Source organism: Dicentrarchus labrax, unplaced genomic scaffold (genome assembly GCF_905237075.1).
Source record: "Dicentrarchus labrax unplaced genomic scaffold, dlabrax2021, whole genome shotgun sequence".
NCBI lineage: Eukaryota > Metazoa > Chordata > Actinopteri > Moronidae > Dicentrarchus > Dicentrarchus labrax.
This window is the reverse complement of record NW_026136716.1, coordinates 7,555,452-7,568,204: the sequence shown is the minus strand read 5'-3', so window position 1 is coordinate 7,568,204 and position 12,753 is coordinate 7,555,452. Positions and strand designations below refer to the sequence as shown.

The following is a 12,753-nucleotide window of genomic DNA, read 5'->3' as shown; positions in this document are numbered from 1 at the left end:
TAAACATTAGTCAGCTAATGTGCTGCTGAAGATTAGCTTGTGTATGGACATTTTATATATAAGTGAGTAACAGTAATTCTACCTTCTGGGTTAAAAAATACAGCAAAATATATTTTTCAATTTTGTATTTTTATGCATATATTTTGATGGCAATATATGTTTAGACCTACATAATTCACTAAAATCAAACACTAACAACAAGAGAGTTTTATGTTGTCAGTTTTATCCCAGAGGATTATATACGTCTCTTTTTTTAAATATGATTTAGAGCTAGTAGAAATATTTGCCCCCCCAACAGGCTAACATCAACCAGGTTGTATTGTTTAGCATTCTATTTTAGTAAATATTCCTTTTTATATTTATATATTTGGTGTGAACATACTGCAACTATATTTAAAACATATGTCCCATCAATATCTCCTAATTGGCCAAATTCTTTTACTTCATTTTAGTTTAGTTATTTTGACTAACTTGTTACTATAATTAGGGCAAACTTTTTCTAGAGCACAAGTTTTGGCCACTCTACCCACCTCTGTGTTTCACCCAGCTTTTTATGGTGTGACAGTATCCGCATCCATATTTCATGACTATCGGCTCTGTACTTGTTCGAGGTTAGACCTCAGATTTCTCTCCTCCTGGTCTTTGTTTCTGGAACCGTTTCCCGAGCCTCTGTAGTTTCACTGAACTCTGCTGACAGGCTCCAGCTGGCTTCCATGACGGATCAAAACAACCTTCCAGTTTCTCTCGCCATCATTAGCCGAGAAACTGATGGGTTGAAAGTACACCTCATGTTGGATCCAGCACCCCCCTCCCGCCTGGTTTCACCAGACTCTATTAGCCGGACAGCTGCTTTGATGCAGCCGCCCCGTGTTGTGGGTGCACACTCCTGTTCCTTTTCCTTCCTTTCGTCACGTTATGTTGTTTGTCAAGTGCTGAGCTTTGGAGGACGCTAGGTGTGCTGCAGGTCTGGATGACTGTCTCCTGCTGTCTGACCGTCTAGTTAACTGCAAGTTCTGTTGCCAGCACAGCTTCCTTCTCGGCAGGAGGTGTTCAAACGTTTTTCTCCAGGGAACAGAGAACAGTATATTTGGAGATCAACTGAAGAGTTTTGTTCTGAGAAGTATGAAGCCCAGTAGGCGTCTAAGAGAAATCTTTTGAAAAATTCTTCCATCACGTTAATAATTTGCGCCCTTAAATTCATTATCCATTATCTTAAAGGTGGATTTAATGGCATCTAGTGTTGAAGTGACAAAAAAACCCCAACAAAATGGCTCAGTCTACAGCCAGTGTATGGTTTGTCCGTTTTGGGCTACTGTAGAAAAACAGCAGTTCAACATGGTGGCCTCCATGCCTCATTCTAAGGTAACAAAAACAGTCCTATATTCAGGTGATCATACACTAATGAAAACTTAGTTTATGCGTAGTCCTTTCAATTTCTTCCAGTAGACCTTTAAAGCTGCTACAGAGAGAGACTCATAACCAAAAACGTCTGTAGGATGGCCAGCAGCCCCTGGGGAAATCTCAAGAACCAAACACAACTGTGGGAGGTTAAAGGTTTTGTGGTGTATAGTACCTCAGGGCGAGACCATGCAGAGCTTTTAAAGCAAGTTGAGTCCTAAAACAACAGGAAGTCATAACAAGACGGTTAAAACGAAAGGAGGAGACTCGGGTTGCCTGTTACTAAAGATTACTTTCATTATTGATTAATCCAGACACTATTTTCCTATTTCGATCTCTTATAATTGGTAAACAAGATCTATTATTGTATGATTTAATTTATACAGATCATCTGAATGCTGAAGGAAGTGGGCTTGTGTGTTTCTCTGAGCTTCACACCGATAGATGTGGTGAAAGGATCTGACAGATCAGTTTTCTTTACTGCGTCTCCACTGCTTGCCACAGGCGCTGTCCAGAGTGCTGATCCTGGAGCTGTCCCAGGTACTCAGCATCATTCAGTCGGCAGGTTAGAGTCCTGCTGGAGAGGACTCTCATTTACTTAAAGTATTTACCTCACTATCACTACAGATCCTGTTGGCTCCTTTCAATAAGGAACCACCTGGGGCCATATTCGCTAAGTATCTTAAGTCGCACGGCTGAGGGTCCTCCTGAATGATTTCTTTTCAGGCCTTTTCACAAAGCAGCGGGAAGAAACTTTTTCTGCGTCCAGTTGTTTGTAGAAAATATCCGAAAATCGGCTGAAATGATTGGTCATCAAAGTAGTTGTCAGTTAACTTTCTGTCGAAGAATAAATCAACTAATTGCTGCAGCTCTAAATGAACTCGCTATGCCTACAGGGATTGGTTGACAGATGACCGGTGTGTGTCAGTGAATATGAAATGAAATATTTATTAATACACAAGAGGGAAAGGAACGAATACATATTTTAACACATGAAACAAATTGAGATACTGACTTTTCAGTTAGACTATGTGGCATCAAACACCATCTTCACATCTTCATCATTTAAAGGATGATTCTCCATATTGCACCAATTTTACCGTGAAATCAAGCGATGGCCGTGTAATCAACTTTATTTAATGACTTTTTTATTGCATTATTTAATGTGCACTTAAAAACATGTGGAGCAAGTGTGGAAAACCATCATCTCTACTGTTATTGGTTTGTCTTGATTTTATGGTGAGCTGATTATTAACTTGCATTTTAAACCTCATTACAGTTATATATTTTCCAAAATAAACTATATACTGACTGGAAGCAGTTCCATTTGTCTCTTTCCTCTCATCATATATTATTACACATAATGTGTTATTTTCCCAGCCAGCTCCTAAGGAAGTCGTACTCTTATTGAAACCATTTACAAGTCGTTGCAGTTCTTTTGAAGCGATCTTTTTGTGATATAAACATGAAAGGCAGGCAGGGCTGAGATATGCCGCTTTGCATGAACTCAGCTGATTTCCTCTGGGATGTGGGAGCACGTTTTGAGAAACTATCTTTTGATTAAGCAGAGGATTCATTCTGAATGCAGTAGTAAATGTGCTGCAGGCTTATATTTACAGGCTGTTTGGTTTTGTGTCCTGTTGTCCCCAAAAATGATATTCATGCAAACAATGACACTGAGCAGCCCGACAGAAACACTTTCATCTCAGCCAAAGAACTGGCATTACTGATTAGTTTATTCCCAGAACTTATGAACAGAGATTGTACAAGTCTTCCCAGCTGACAGCATGTGTTGTCATGTGACCACATCCAGTTGAAACATTGTGCATTTAAAGGTTGTTTTCCAGTTTGGCAAAATTATCTTCAGCTGTCACATAGATATCTTCTCTAGCTCTGCCTCTGGGTCATGGAAACCTGTTTGAGATTGATCCTCCATCTTCTTTTCTGTCTTTCACTCTGTGTCCTCCAGGTTTCTTTCCTTCTCTTTATCTGTCCGTCTTTGCTTTCCTCTCTGTCTGTTTTTCTTCTCCTCTCTTGCTGTCTTTTCTCCATTCATTTAATTTCTTCCTGGTCTTTCCTCTCTTCTTTTTTTACTTTCAGACCTTGTCCAATCACTTTTCCCTTCCTGGGATTTCATTTCCTTCTTTTCCTCTCTTTACCACCTCTCCACTTGATTTCCTCTCTTTCTCTTCTCCCTGATGCCTCTCTCAACCCAAGATTAAGCTATTAATGTTGGAGTCCCTTAATGAGATGCATGTGGCTGCGTGCATGCGTCATGAGTATGTCTGTGTGTGTCCATGCATAACTTTGTGTGTGTGTGTGTGTTTGAAGCTGCTGCAGGTTTCAGTAGCAGAACAACAGTTTAAATGGACTATTGATCGTGCCTCAGTCTTTGACTGCTTCCTGCCCTCCCCGCTAATTCTCACACACTCACTCACTTTGCCTGACAGCACACACACACACACACACACACACACACACACACACACACACACACACACACACACACACACACACACAAACACACACACACACACACAAATTTGCACATAGCTTCTTAAAAACGCAAGGATATGTTCATATACAGTTGAAAGCATACACATGTTGATGCAGGAGAACATTTGTACACAAAGACAGGGCCATTTTTAGGCACAGGAAGCAGCTGAAGGCATACCAAAGGACTGTTTTCTGCTAAAAGTCTGTTGCTCACACATCTGCAAAACAGACAAAATGTATACAGGGACATTAATAACCAGGTTACTTAATGCTCAGTGCTATCACCGTATCATAATGTGATCCAAACCGGGATGAGATCACAGTCCCAAATGATACCAACTGTCAAATAAAAGGTGATCTACACCCTGTAATGAAAATTAAAGTAAGGACACCCCGTGACAATCCACAGGGTCAAGAGCTGGGCCACATTTTGTTGGAAAAGTATCGGCTATAAATGACAATGCAGCTGTCAAAAACATCTAATTGTGCTCCGTTTAGACCACACAGCATTGCACACAAGCAACATACCGAGCCACAGTACAAGTAAATAAGCTCCAGCCAGCAGTTTCAGTTAATTATTTGACCAGGGGAGACCAATAACAGTAATTTTACATCTATTTCAGTGACGTTTTGCAAGTCAGTGCTGAAGAGAGTCTGTCTAAATCCTGTTTAGACCTTTCCTGTCACAAACAACACTGACATCCTCTCTCAGTGGATATTTAAACACTATGGGACAAATAGTTTTGCAAATTTATAAAGCTTGAGAGTACAGCTATAGCATAGCTTAGCATGCTAATTTTTAAAGTGTATAATGTTCACCATCTTAGTTTAGTGCAAAAAAATCATGTGAGGTTTGACTGGCGCTATTTTAATTACATCAACTGTACTCTCTTCTTCTGCAATGGTTTAGCGACAGTGGACTGGAGAATGAGCTCCACCCAGTTACTCTGAATATTCATTCTTTTGCCAATTTTTGGAAACCTGATGATAGATGATCAGACATATGAATAACCCAGTAACTTATATAAATCCATAATACTATAATACGTTTAAAACCAGGAGAATTTAGTGCTATTTTAGGAACTAAATGAAAGACTTTGTATTATTGATGATATGAGGTTTAGTGAAGCTGAATACAGTTGAATTAAACTCAATTATCATAAAATAAGTGGATTTCTGGCTAAGAACACTAAAATGGCCCCAAACACAAATATATATATATATACACACACACACACACACACACACACACACACACACACACACACACACACACACACACACACACACACATTCAAAGCATCTCAAAATACATTCATTGAACACACAGAGAACAACATTGGACTCTCACAGCCATTAATGCATAGAGACGTGAATCCTCCATAATGGGAAAACAGCAACACACACACACACACACACACACACACACACACACACACACACACACTATACACAGATGTGGATGGATTACCTGCTTTAGATGAGATTGTTTGCTACACGCTTCTATTTCATTCATGCTTCACCGCTCAGCCTGCCATTATCTCACATTGGGTATATGTGTGTGCGTGTGTGTTTGTGTGTGTGTGTATGTGTAGGTGTGTGTGTGTGTGTGTGTCTGTGTCTGTGTGTGTGTGTGTGTGTGTGTGTGTGTGTGTGTGTGTGTGTGTGTGTGTGTGTGTGTGTGTGTGTGTGTGTCTGTGTGTGTGTGTGTGTGTGTGTGTGTGTGTGTGTCCAGCATCTCACCACAGTGCACTGCTCAACGTGGGACCTTTTAATTAAGGGAGAAGTTTCATTATCAGCTCCATTAGTCAATGCCTGGCTCGTGTCAACACACACATGCATACAAACACACACACACACTCAAAGAGTACTGTTAGCCGCGCTGGTATAATATTTAACCTGATGTTCTGTTTCAGGATGAGAGTGTAATTTATTATCCGTAGTAATGGGAAGTGACCCCATTTCCAGTCAAATGAGAGAGGCGGGGGAGAGGTGTTATTATAAGTCATTGTGTCGTCATTTCCATTGTAATGCATGTCACAGGCCACAGTACACTGCTCTGCTACAGAGAAAAACAGCCTGCATAGTGGAGGATAAAGTCCCCGGCCGTATGGTCGCATAGGCTACGTTCACACTGCAGGCAAAAGTGGAATCAGATTGTTTTTGCTCACATGTGACTCAGATCTGTTTTCGGGCCACTTTCGTATATGGTCCAAATCAGATACAAGTTAGATTTTTTGCAGTGCGACCTCAGTGTGTACAGGATTCATGCAACATTTATGTTACTTTACATTGGCATGTATCATATTTCTGTGCTGGCAGGAGTCACTCTGTGATTTCAAGGAAGACAGCTGTGATAGAGGCAGTCAGTGGAGGGACAGTGAGGTGTTAGACCTCATTAGTATTTGGGAGGACACTTCTGTACTGTGTTTGCTCTCACTCCGCATCCACACACACCCCTGCACTGACGTAGCAGCCATTGCTCCACACAAAGCCATAATCAAAGATTTGTCTCTCTTTCTTACGAATTCGCTGGCTTCAACTGCATTTCAACTTATAAATGAAACTGTATGTGTTGTCTTCAGCAGCCTGTTAAATGTCGCGTCCTCTTTTGCAGTTGCGGGTCAGTTCAGGACAGTCATTGTTCACACTGGAATCTGATATTGGCCACATTTTAACAGCCAAACAAAAAAATCTGATATTTAATGCTTGCAGTGTAAATGTAGTTGAATTTACAAGTTACAAGTCTTGCATTGAAAATGTTACTGACTGTGAATAAAAGTATGTACATATAATATGGAAAATGTACCTAAAGTATTAAAAGTAAAAGTACTCAATGCAAAAAATGTCCCCTGTGTCTATAACAATTACCAAACATTTAGAGTTATTGAGTAATTGACTCATTGTTTCAGCTGAACTTGTTTGAACTGTTAGGTAGTTTAATTTATCACAAAGCCTCATATTTTATAAGTATGTTTTGATTGTAAAAAATCTTGATTTGTAAAATAATGAAAGCTGAATGTATTGAAGTAAAAAGTACAATATTGAGATGTAGTGGAGTAGTTGCAGAAAGTGACTCGAGTCAAGACTCAAGCAAAGTACAAGTACCTGAAATTTGTACTTAAGTAGGTTATAGTACTCGAGTAAGTGTATCTTAAATATGTTTTCTTGAGTCCTCATCATTTTAAGTAAAATCTTTCAGCTCTAGCATCCCTATAGGGAAAATGAGGCCTCCAATGTTTGACTTTTCAACTTCATTGAAAGACTACAAGCTCTTCAGTTGCTTGGAAGAAATCCTACAACCTTGGGCTTTTTGAATTCTTTTGACATGCAATGAAAGTGGAAAATTCTCTTCCGTCAATCTGTGAAAGCAAGGCTGTTTTTCTTTGTACCTGAGAAAGTTGACATTTCAGATAGAAGCGCTGCGAGAATGTGTGCTGGAATTTTTTCTCACTGATGGCTGATTAATGTTAATACTGTCAGAATTTTCTACTTAAAGTGTGTTGTGACACTCATCAACTGCAGATGAACAGGAATAAGAGTTAGATGCACTAAAACAACCCGACTGTTGTGGATGCTGCCAATACAAACTGTTCAGGTCATGTGCTTGAGCAGAATTTAAAATTTGAATGCCTAATACTTTGGTTTATGAACAAAGACCTCCACAAACTAATGACATTCCCATCATCTTCAGCTGTACTTTAGTGCTAATTTGCAAGATGAGCATTTAGCTCAATGGACCACTAAGTACAGCCTGACAGAGCTGCTAGCAAGGCTGTATAGACTCAAAATGGTCTCAGTTGTACTGCAGCCCCGTGAGCTTACCAGCAGAGGATATTTAGAGAGTGGATCACAACGGAGCATTTACTTTTGGCTGAAAGTTTCTGGTACAAATTTCTAACTTTATTGTCTTAAAAATACTTCACAGGATGGGTTTCACTCCAAAGTGAGACTTGGATACAAAGTAATAACACCTCCTCTCACTATCTGATTGACAGCACAAAATTAAAACACATTCAGGCACACAGAGAGGATGCACCATATTTACTCCGTGCAAAATAATGATGTTGTTTCTCTCAGTTGATGAGCAGCCAAATGGCAAACAATGACTGCGATCACAGTAATGATTTTTAAATAGTAGAGACGGGGTCTTTCCATAAGGGCAACAAGTGGAAAGCGTGCTGACTCACTCCAGTTTGTCGCGTGGCGCTGACGGCCCGGGCGGCGAAGGCTTGTAAGTGGCACGCTGATTGATATGATGAGGATGCAATTAGCCCGGAGCAAGATTAGAGGAGCCTCTTATAATGCTAAGCACCACTTGTGTTTTGTGTGCGCGTGTGTTTGAGAGACAGAAGCCTGATATCTAAAGAGACACAGTTAAGCATGTTTCGATTGTCATCCAGTCAGTCAGAAATATTTGAGCCTGGTACATGCTGGTATTTATCAAAGTGTGTGTGCGCCCTTTTCATGTTCCTTTTGAACTGTTGCCATACATCTGACATGGCCTGTACTCTCACGTTGCCTCATCATCTCAGATCCTTTTTCCTGACAGTCTGTGTTTTTTCTTCCGGCAGATGAAAGAGAAGACGTTCAGAAGAAGACTTTCACAAAATGGGTAAACTCACAGTTGGCTAAGGTAAGACAGCTTCCTGTTTCCATTATTCACTCTATCCTCTATTCTCTGTCTGCACTGGCCTTGGACTCTCCGCCTCTTACTCCTCAACACACACTGTGATCGCTTTCTCCCATTCCAATGTAGCAGTGTGTACATAGGTTGGAAATATATGAAATGTGTTTTCAGATAGTCGTCCTTGTAGTTCTTGGAAACTTTAAGGATATAAGAAGATTTACACACACAAAAGTGTTATGACATTTTTCTATTTAAAATATGTACACATGTATTAAATGGGGAGAAATACTGATATATACATAGTCAAATATGGCATTTATTTGGCATATTATCACGAGTCAAAACATGCTCTCTTCAGAGCAGCTATCCTGTCTGGTAGCACCACAAGAAATAAGAAGATTATGACTTTAAAATCTAATTTTTCTAATATCAATGATTCTAGTATCCTAATTTATTTATTTTATCTGATAAATGATATTCATGTTTGTTTATTAACTGCCCCTGGCCTCCTGTAATTTTCACAAGTGGCCTCTGGGCAAAGCAAGTTGAGTATCCCTGCACTAGTGTTACAGAAATGGCTGTATCTCAAAAACTACAAGGAGTTGCATAACATGCTTGGTACCATCAATAATATGGTGGTGATATGTAAACTAAACTTTTGTTTTTAGAAGAAAATCAACTTTCTCTGCCAATTAGGACATAATAAATATGTGAAATCTAAAAGTTTGATTTTGTCATGTGTAGCAAAAGGTGTTGACAGTTTCCACAATAGATTTACTTTCCACCTCTAACAGACCAAACCTTAACATACTAAATATACTTAAGTTACTCATTAATGGGTTAACATAATGACGAAATGTTAACTAACGAATCTGGCAAGTTGCATTTATTTGTTTTCCTACAATATCTGCACTTGCATCCTAATTGCGCCTTGCAGCAACTAAAGCATAATGCAGCTTTATTTATGGTTATTTTTAGACATTCACAACACTTGGTTAACATTAGGGGATAATTATAGTCTTGGTTTAATACCGACAAAGTCAACAATGACTCAAAGCACAGGAAACAACATATCGTATTTTAGTAATGTGGAATCAAAACCACAATCTTTCCCATCAGTCAAAGTTTTGTTGCCTTAACATAACCAGAAAAAGGGAGCTGAGACCGGAATGTGAACTCTGGTCAGAGTCTTCAAGTGTCCGACTTACAATTCAAAACAAGAGATATTCTGTTTTCTGCGACAGACAACTTAGAAAACCAGCTTTTCTCCAATTCTAACAAGGAAATGAAACAAAGAGTCTCTTTCTTTATCTCTAAGTTTTAAAGGCTGAGGCTCATTGCTTAGAAAATGGACTCTTAATGGAAAAGTTATCATCCATAAAGACGTGTGTGTGTGTGTAGGTGTGTGTGTGTTAAGATGCTTCCCACCTCCTTCTCACTCTGTCCATGCACAAACTGGTTTTGGGAGGGTGGGAGCATTCCTCATGCATTACTCCTATCTATCTCTTCGCTCTCTCTGTGCCTCATTTTCTCTCTCTTTGTCCAAACCCTTCCTCTGTTTTTTTTTCATTTATTCTTCCTCCTCCTCCTATTTTCACAAGAAAACAAACCGAGAGAAAGGATTTGTTGTTGTTGTTTTGGGTTTTTTTTAACCCTGGCTTCTTTCATCTAGGGCTGTTTTCTGTTCGTCTCTCAGAGTCACGGACAATTTTGGAAGCATTTCCTTTTTACGGCTGCAAAGCTGACACACACACACACACACACACACACACACACACACACACACACACACACACACACACACACACACACACACACACACACAAAGGTTATTCCTGCCACGTCCATTCTCTGTGGAGAGTTTGGTAAAGCTAGGATAAAGAAAAACCCGGGGGCAGGAGAGTGTGGCACATTTTTTCAGGTTTCCCTTTTTCTTTTTCTGTATTGTACGTGTTGTGTTTGGGATTGTTTTAAGAGAATATGGACAATATTTTCCCAAAATGCACTTTGTCATCTCTCTTTTTTGTTGATTGTTGTCTGGTGCACTTTGTCCCATAACTCAGTTAGTCGCCCCCCACATGGGGACTGAATCACTTGTTTGGAAATTAAATCCTAATTATGTTTCTGTGTTTGTGTGTGTGCGTGTTTATTTGTATAGTGTGTGTGTGTGTGTGTGTGTGTGTGTGTGTGTGTGTGTGCATTTCGTGCATGCCAACACATGACTTCTATTCCCATTTTAAAAGTTGATTACAAGGGTGCTAGAGGTGTGCCGTTGCCATGGTGATGGAGACTTAGGTGAGTGTGTGTGTGCAGTATGTTGGCACATGTTGGAGCTCATTTGTGTGTGTGTGTGTGTGTGTGTGTGTGTGTGTGTGTGTGTGTGTGTGTGTGTGTGTGTGTGTGTGTGTGTGTGTGTGTGTGTGTGTGAGTGAAGCTATTGAAACAGAGTCTGATGTAAGCTAGGTGATTAGAGTCAGCAGAAGGACAGACAGGCTCAAGAGATCCTCTATTCCCTTTACTTCTTATTCTTTTTACCTACCTTTTCTTTACATTTCTTCTCTTTCCCTCCCTTCCTACCTCTTTCCCTCCCCTCTTTCCTTCCACTTTCCTGATTTCCATTCTCTTCTGCGCTCTTTCCCTACTTTCCTTTCCTTTTCTTCCGCTTCCTTCTTCTCTCATCTCCTCTCCTCTTTCCCCTCCCTTCCTACCCCTTTTCCTCCTCATTTCCCTCTCATCATCTCTCTCTTTCCTTCCACTTTCCTGTCTTTCCTTCTCTTTTCCTCCCGTCCTTTCCTTTTCATCTGCTCTCCTCTTCACTCGTCTCCTTTCACTTTCCTGTTCTTCCTCTTTCTCTCCTCCCGTCCTTCTGTTTTCCTCATTTCCTGTCCTTTTTTTCTTCTGCTTCTGGAGGGAGAAAATTTGGAGGTGGGAGACGAGGAGAGAGGTAGAAAGAGGGGGATGAAGATAGGCAGGAGAGGAAGAGAGAGAGATCCCATCATCCATCCAAACTCACCGAAGCATAATGAGTACCCCATCCTTGATGGATGAGTCTCTCCCCCCACACACATACACACATATACACAAGCCTCGGGAGAGTAAGAGGTAGTGAGACAGCAGATGGAAGAAAGTAAGATTATAGGAGGGGATAAAATGAAAGGAGAGAGGGAAGGAGACAAGGATATAAAGGCTGAGGGGAAAAAAGCCATAGAAAATGAGTGAGAGGAAAACAAAAGTTCAGTCAGGGACAGATGGAGAGAGCGAACGAGTTATAGCAGGAGATGGACAGTTTGGTAACGGCAGGCGTGAGAAATATGGGGAAAAAAGCCAGAGAGATGCCTGGCAGTGAAGCAGCGTCATGTCTGATTTTAGTGTGATTTGCTACTCAGCAAACCATAAAAAGAGGCACTTCAGGAATACATGAGGATTTGTCACCAGGGCAGGAGCTTGTTTTTCTTGTTTATCAACCACAGAAGGCACTTTTATTCAAGAGTATAAACAGCTGATTTCAATCCAGTGTGGCATATTGCAACATGTCGTCTGTAATTAACTTTTCTGACACTTTGATTTTTATTAAATGTGCCGTATGTACTTGTAATTGTTTGCCTTCCATCAGCACCCAGATTAGGTGTTATTAGTGAGTCTGAACTCAGACTTTACTGTTTCCAACATACTGGACATGGTGATCTATGTTGTTCTAGAGCAGGTTAAGTTTAGAGGATCAGTAAAAAAAAATCATAATTCCTGTAGGTTCCTTACTTGGTCTACAGTATTGAGTCCACAGAGGGTTTAAAACAAGACTTCTAACAAACAGATTATAGTTTACCACAATAAAAGCCTAATGAATGTGTACGGATCTGTAGAACTGCACAATCTCAAAAGTGAGTGCATGCATCTACGGCAAGCCCTGAGGGGAAAAACGTGTCAGCTAGTCGCCACTTACACACAGCTCATAGCTAAGCTTTGCCACGGTACTCTGAGTGAGTTTGTAACACTGTCTATGCTTAAGATCGCAGGCAGTTGGTTTGCTAAGATATGTAGGTGGGATTGCTTCTTATTCTACTCTAGATACATGATTTAAATTTGCCTAATTCTTCACCTGAATATCAGTTGTTACTGCCACAACAACTTAATTTCTCTGTGGATATTAACACTCATATTAAGCACTATACTGATGGCTCATGGATATTGAATGTGATTTGCTGTTATTAAGAACTACAACAATGCCAGAG

The 12,753-nt window shown here is 40.1% G+C and overlaps 1 protein-coding gene across 18 annotated transcripts in view; it reads left to right on the top strand.

The window, feature by feature from the left end:
• The window catches only part of dmd (dystrophin), a 272,939-nt gene that overhangs the window by 72,048 nt on the left and 188,138 nt on the right, over positions 1-12,753 (top strand). For all 18 annotated transcript variants that reach the window (XM_051428356.1, XM_051428350.1, XM_051428354.1 and 15 more), the window contains exon 2: positions 8,469-8,530. In XM_051428356.1, coding sequence (XP_051284316.1) covers positions 8,469-8,530 — 62 coding nt within the window. The remainder of the gene's footprint in view (positions 1-8,468; positions 8,531-12,753) is intronic.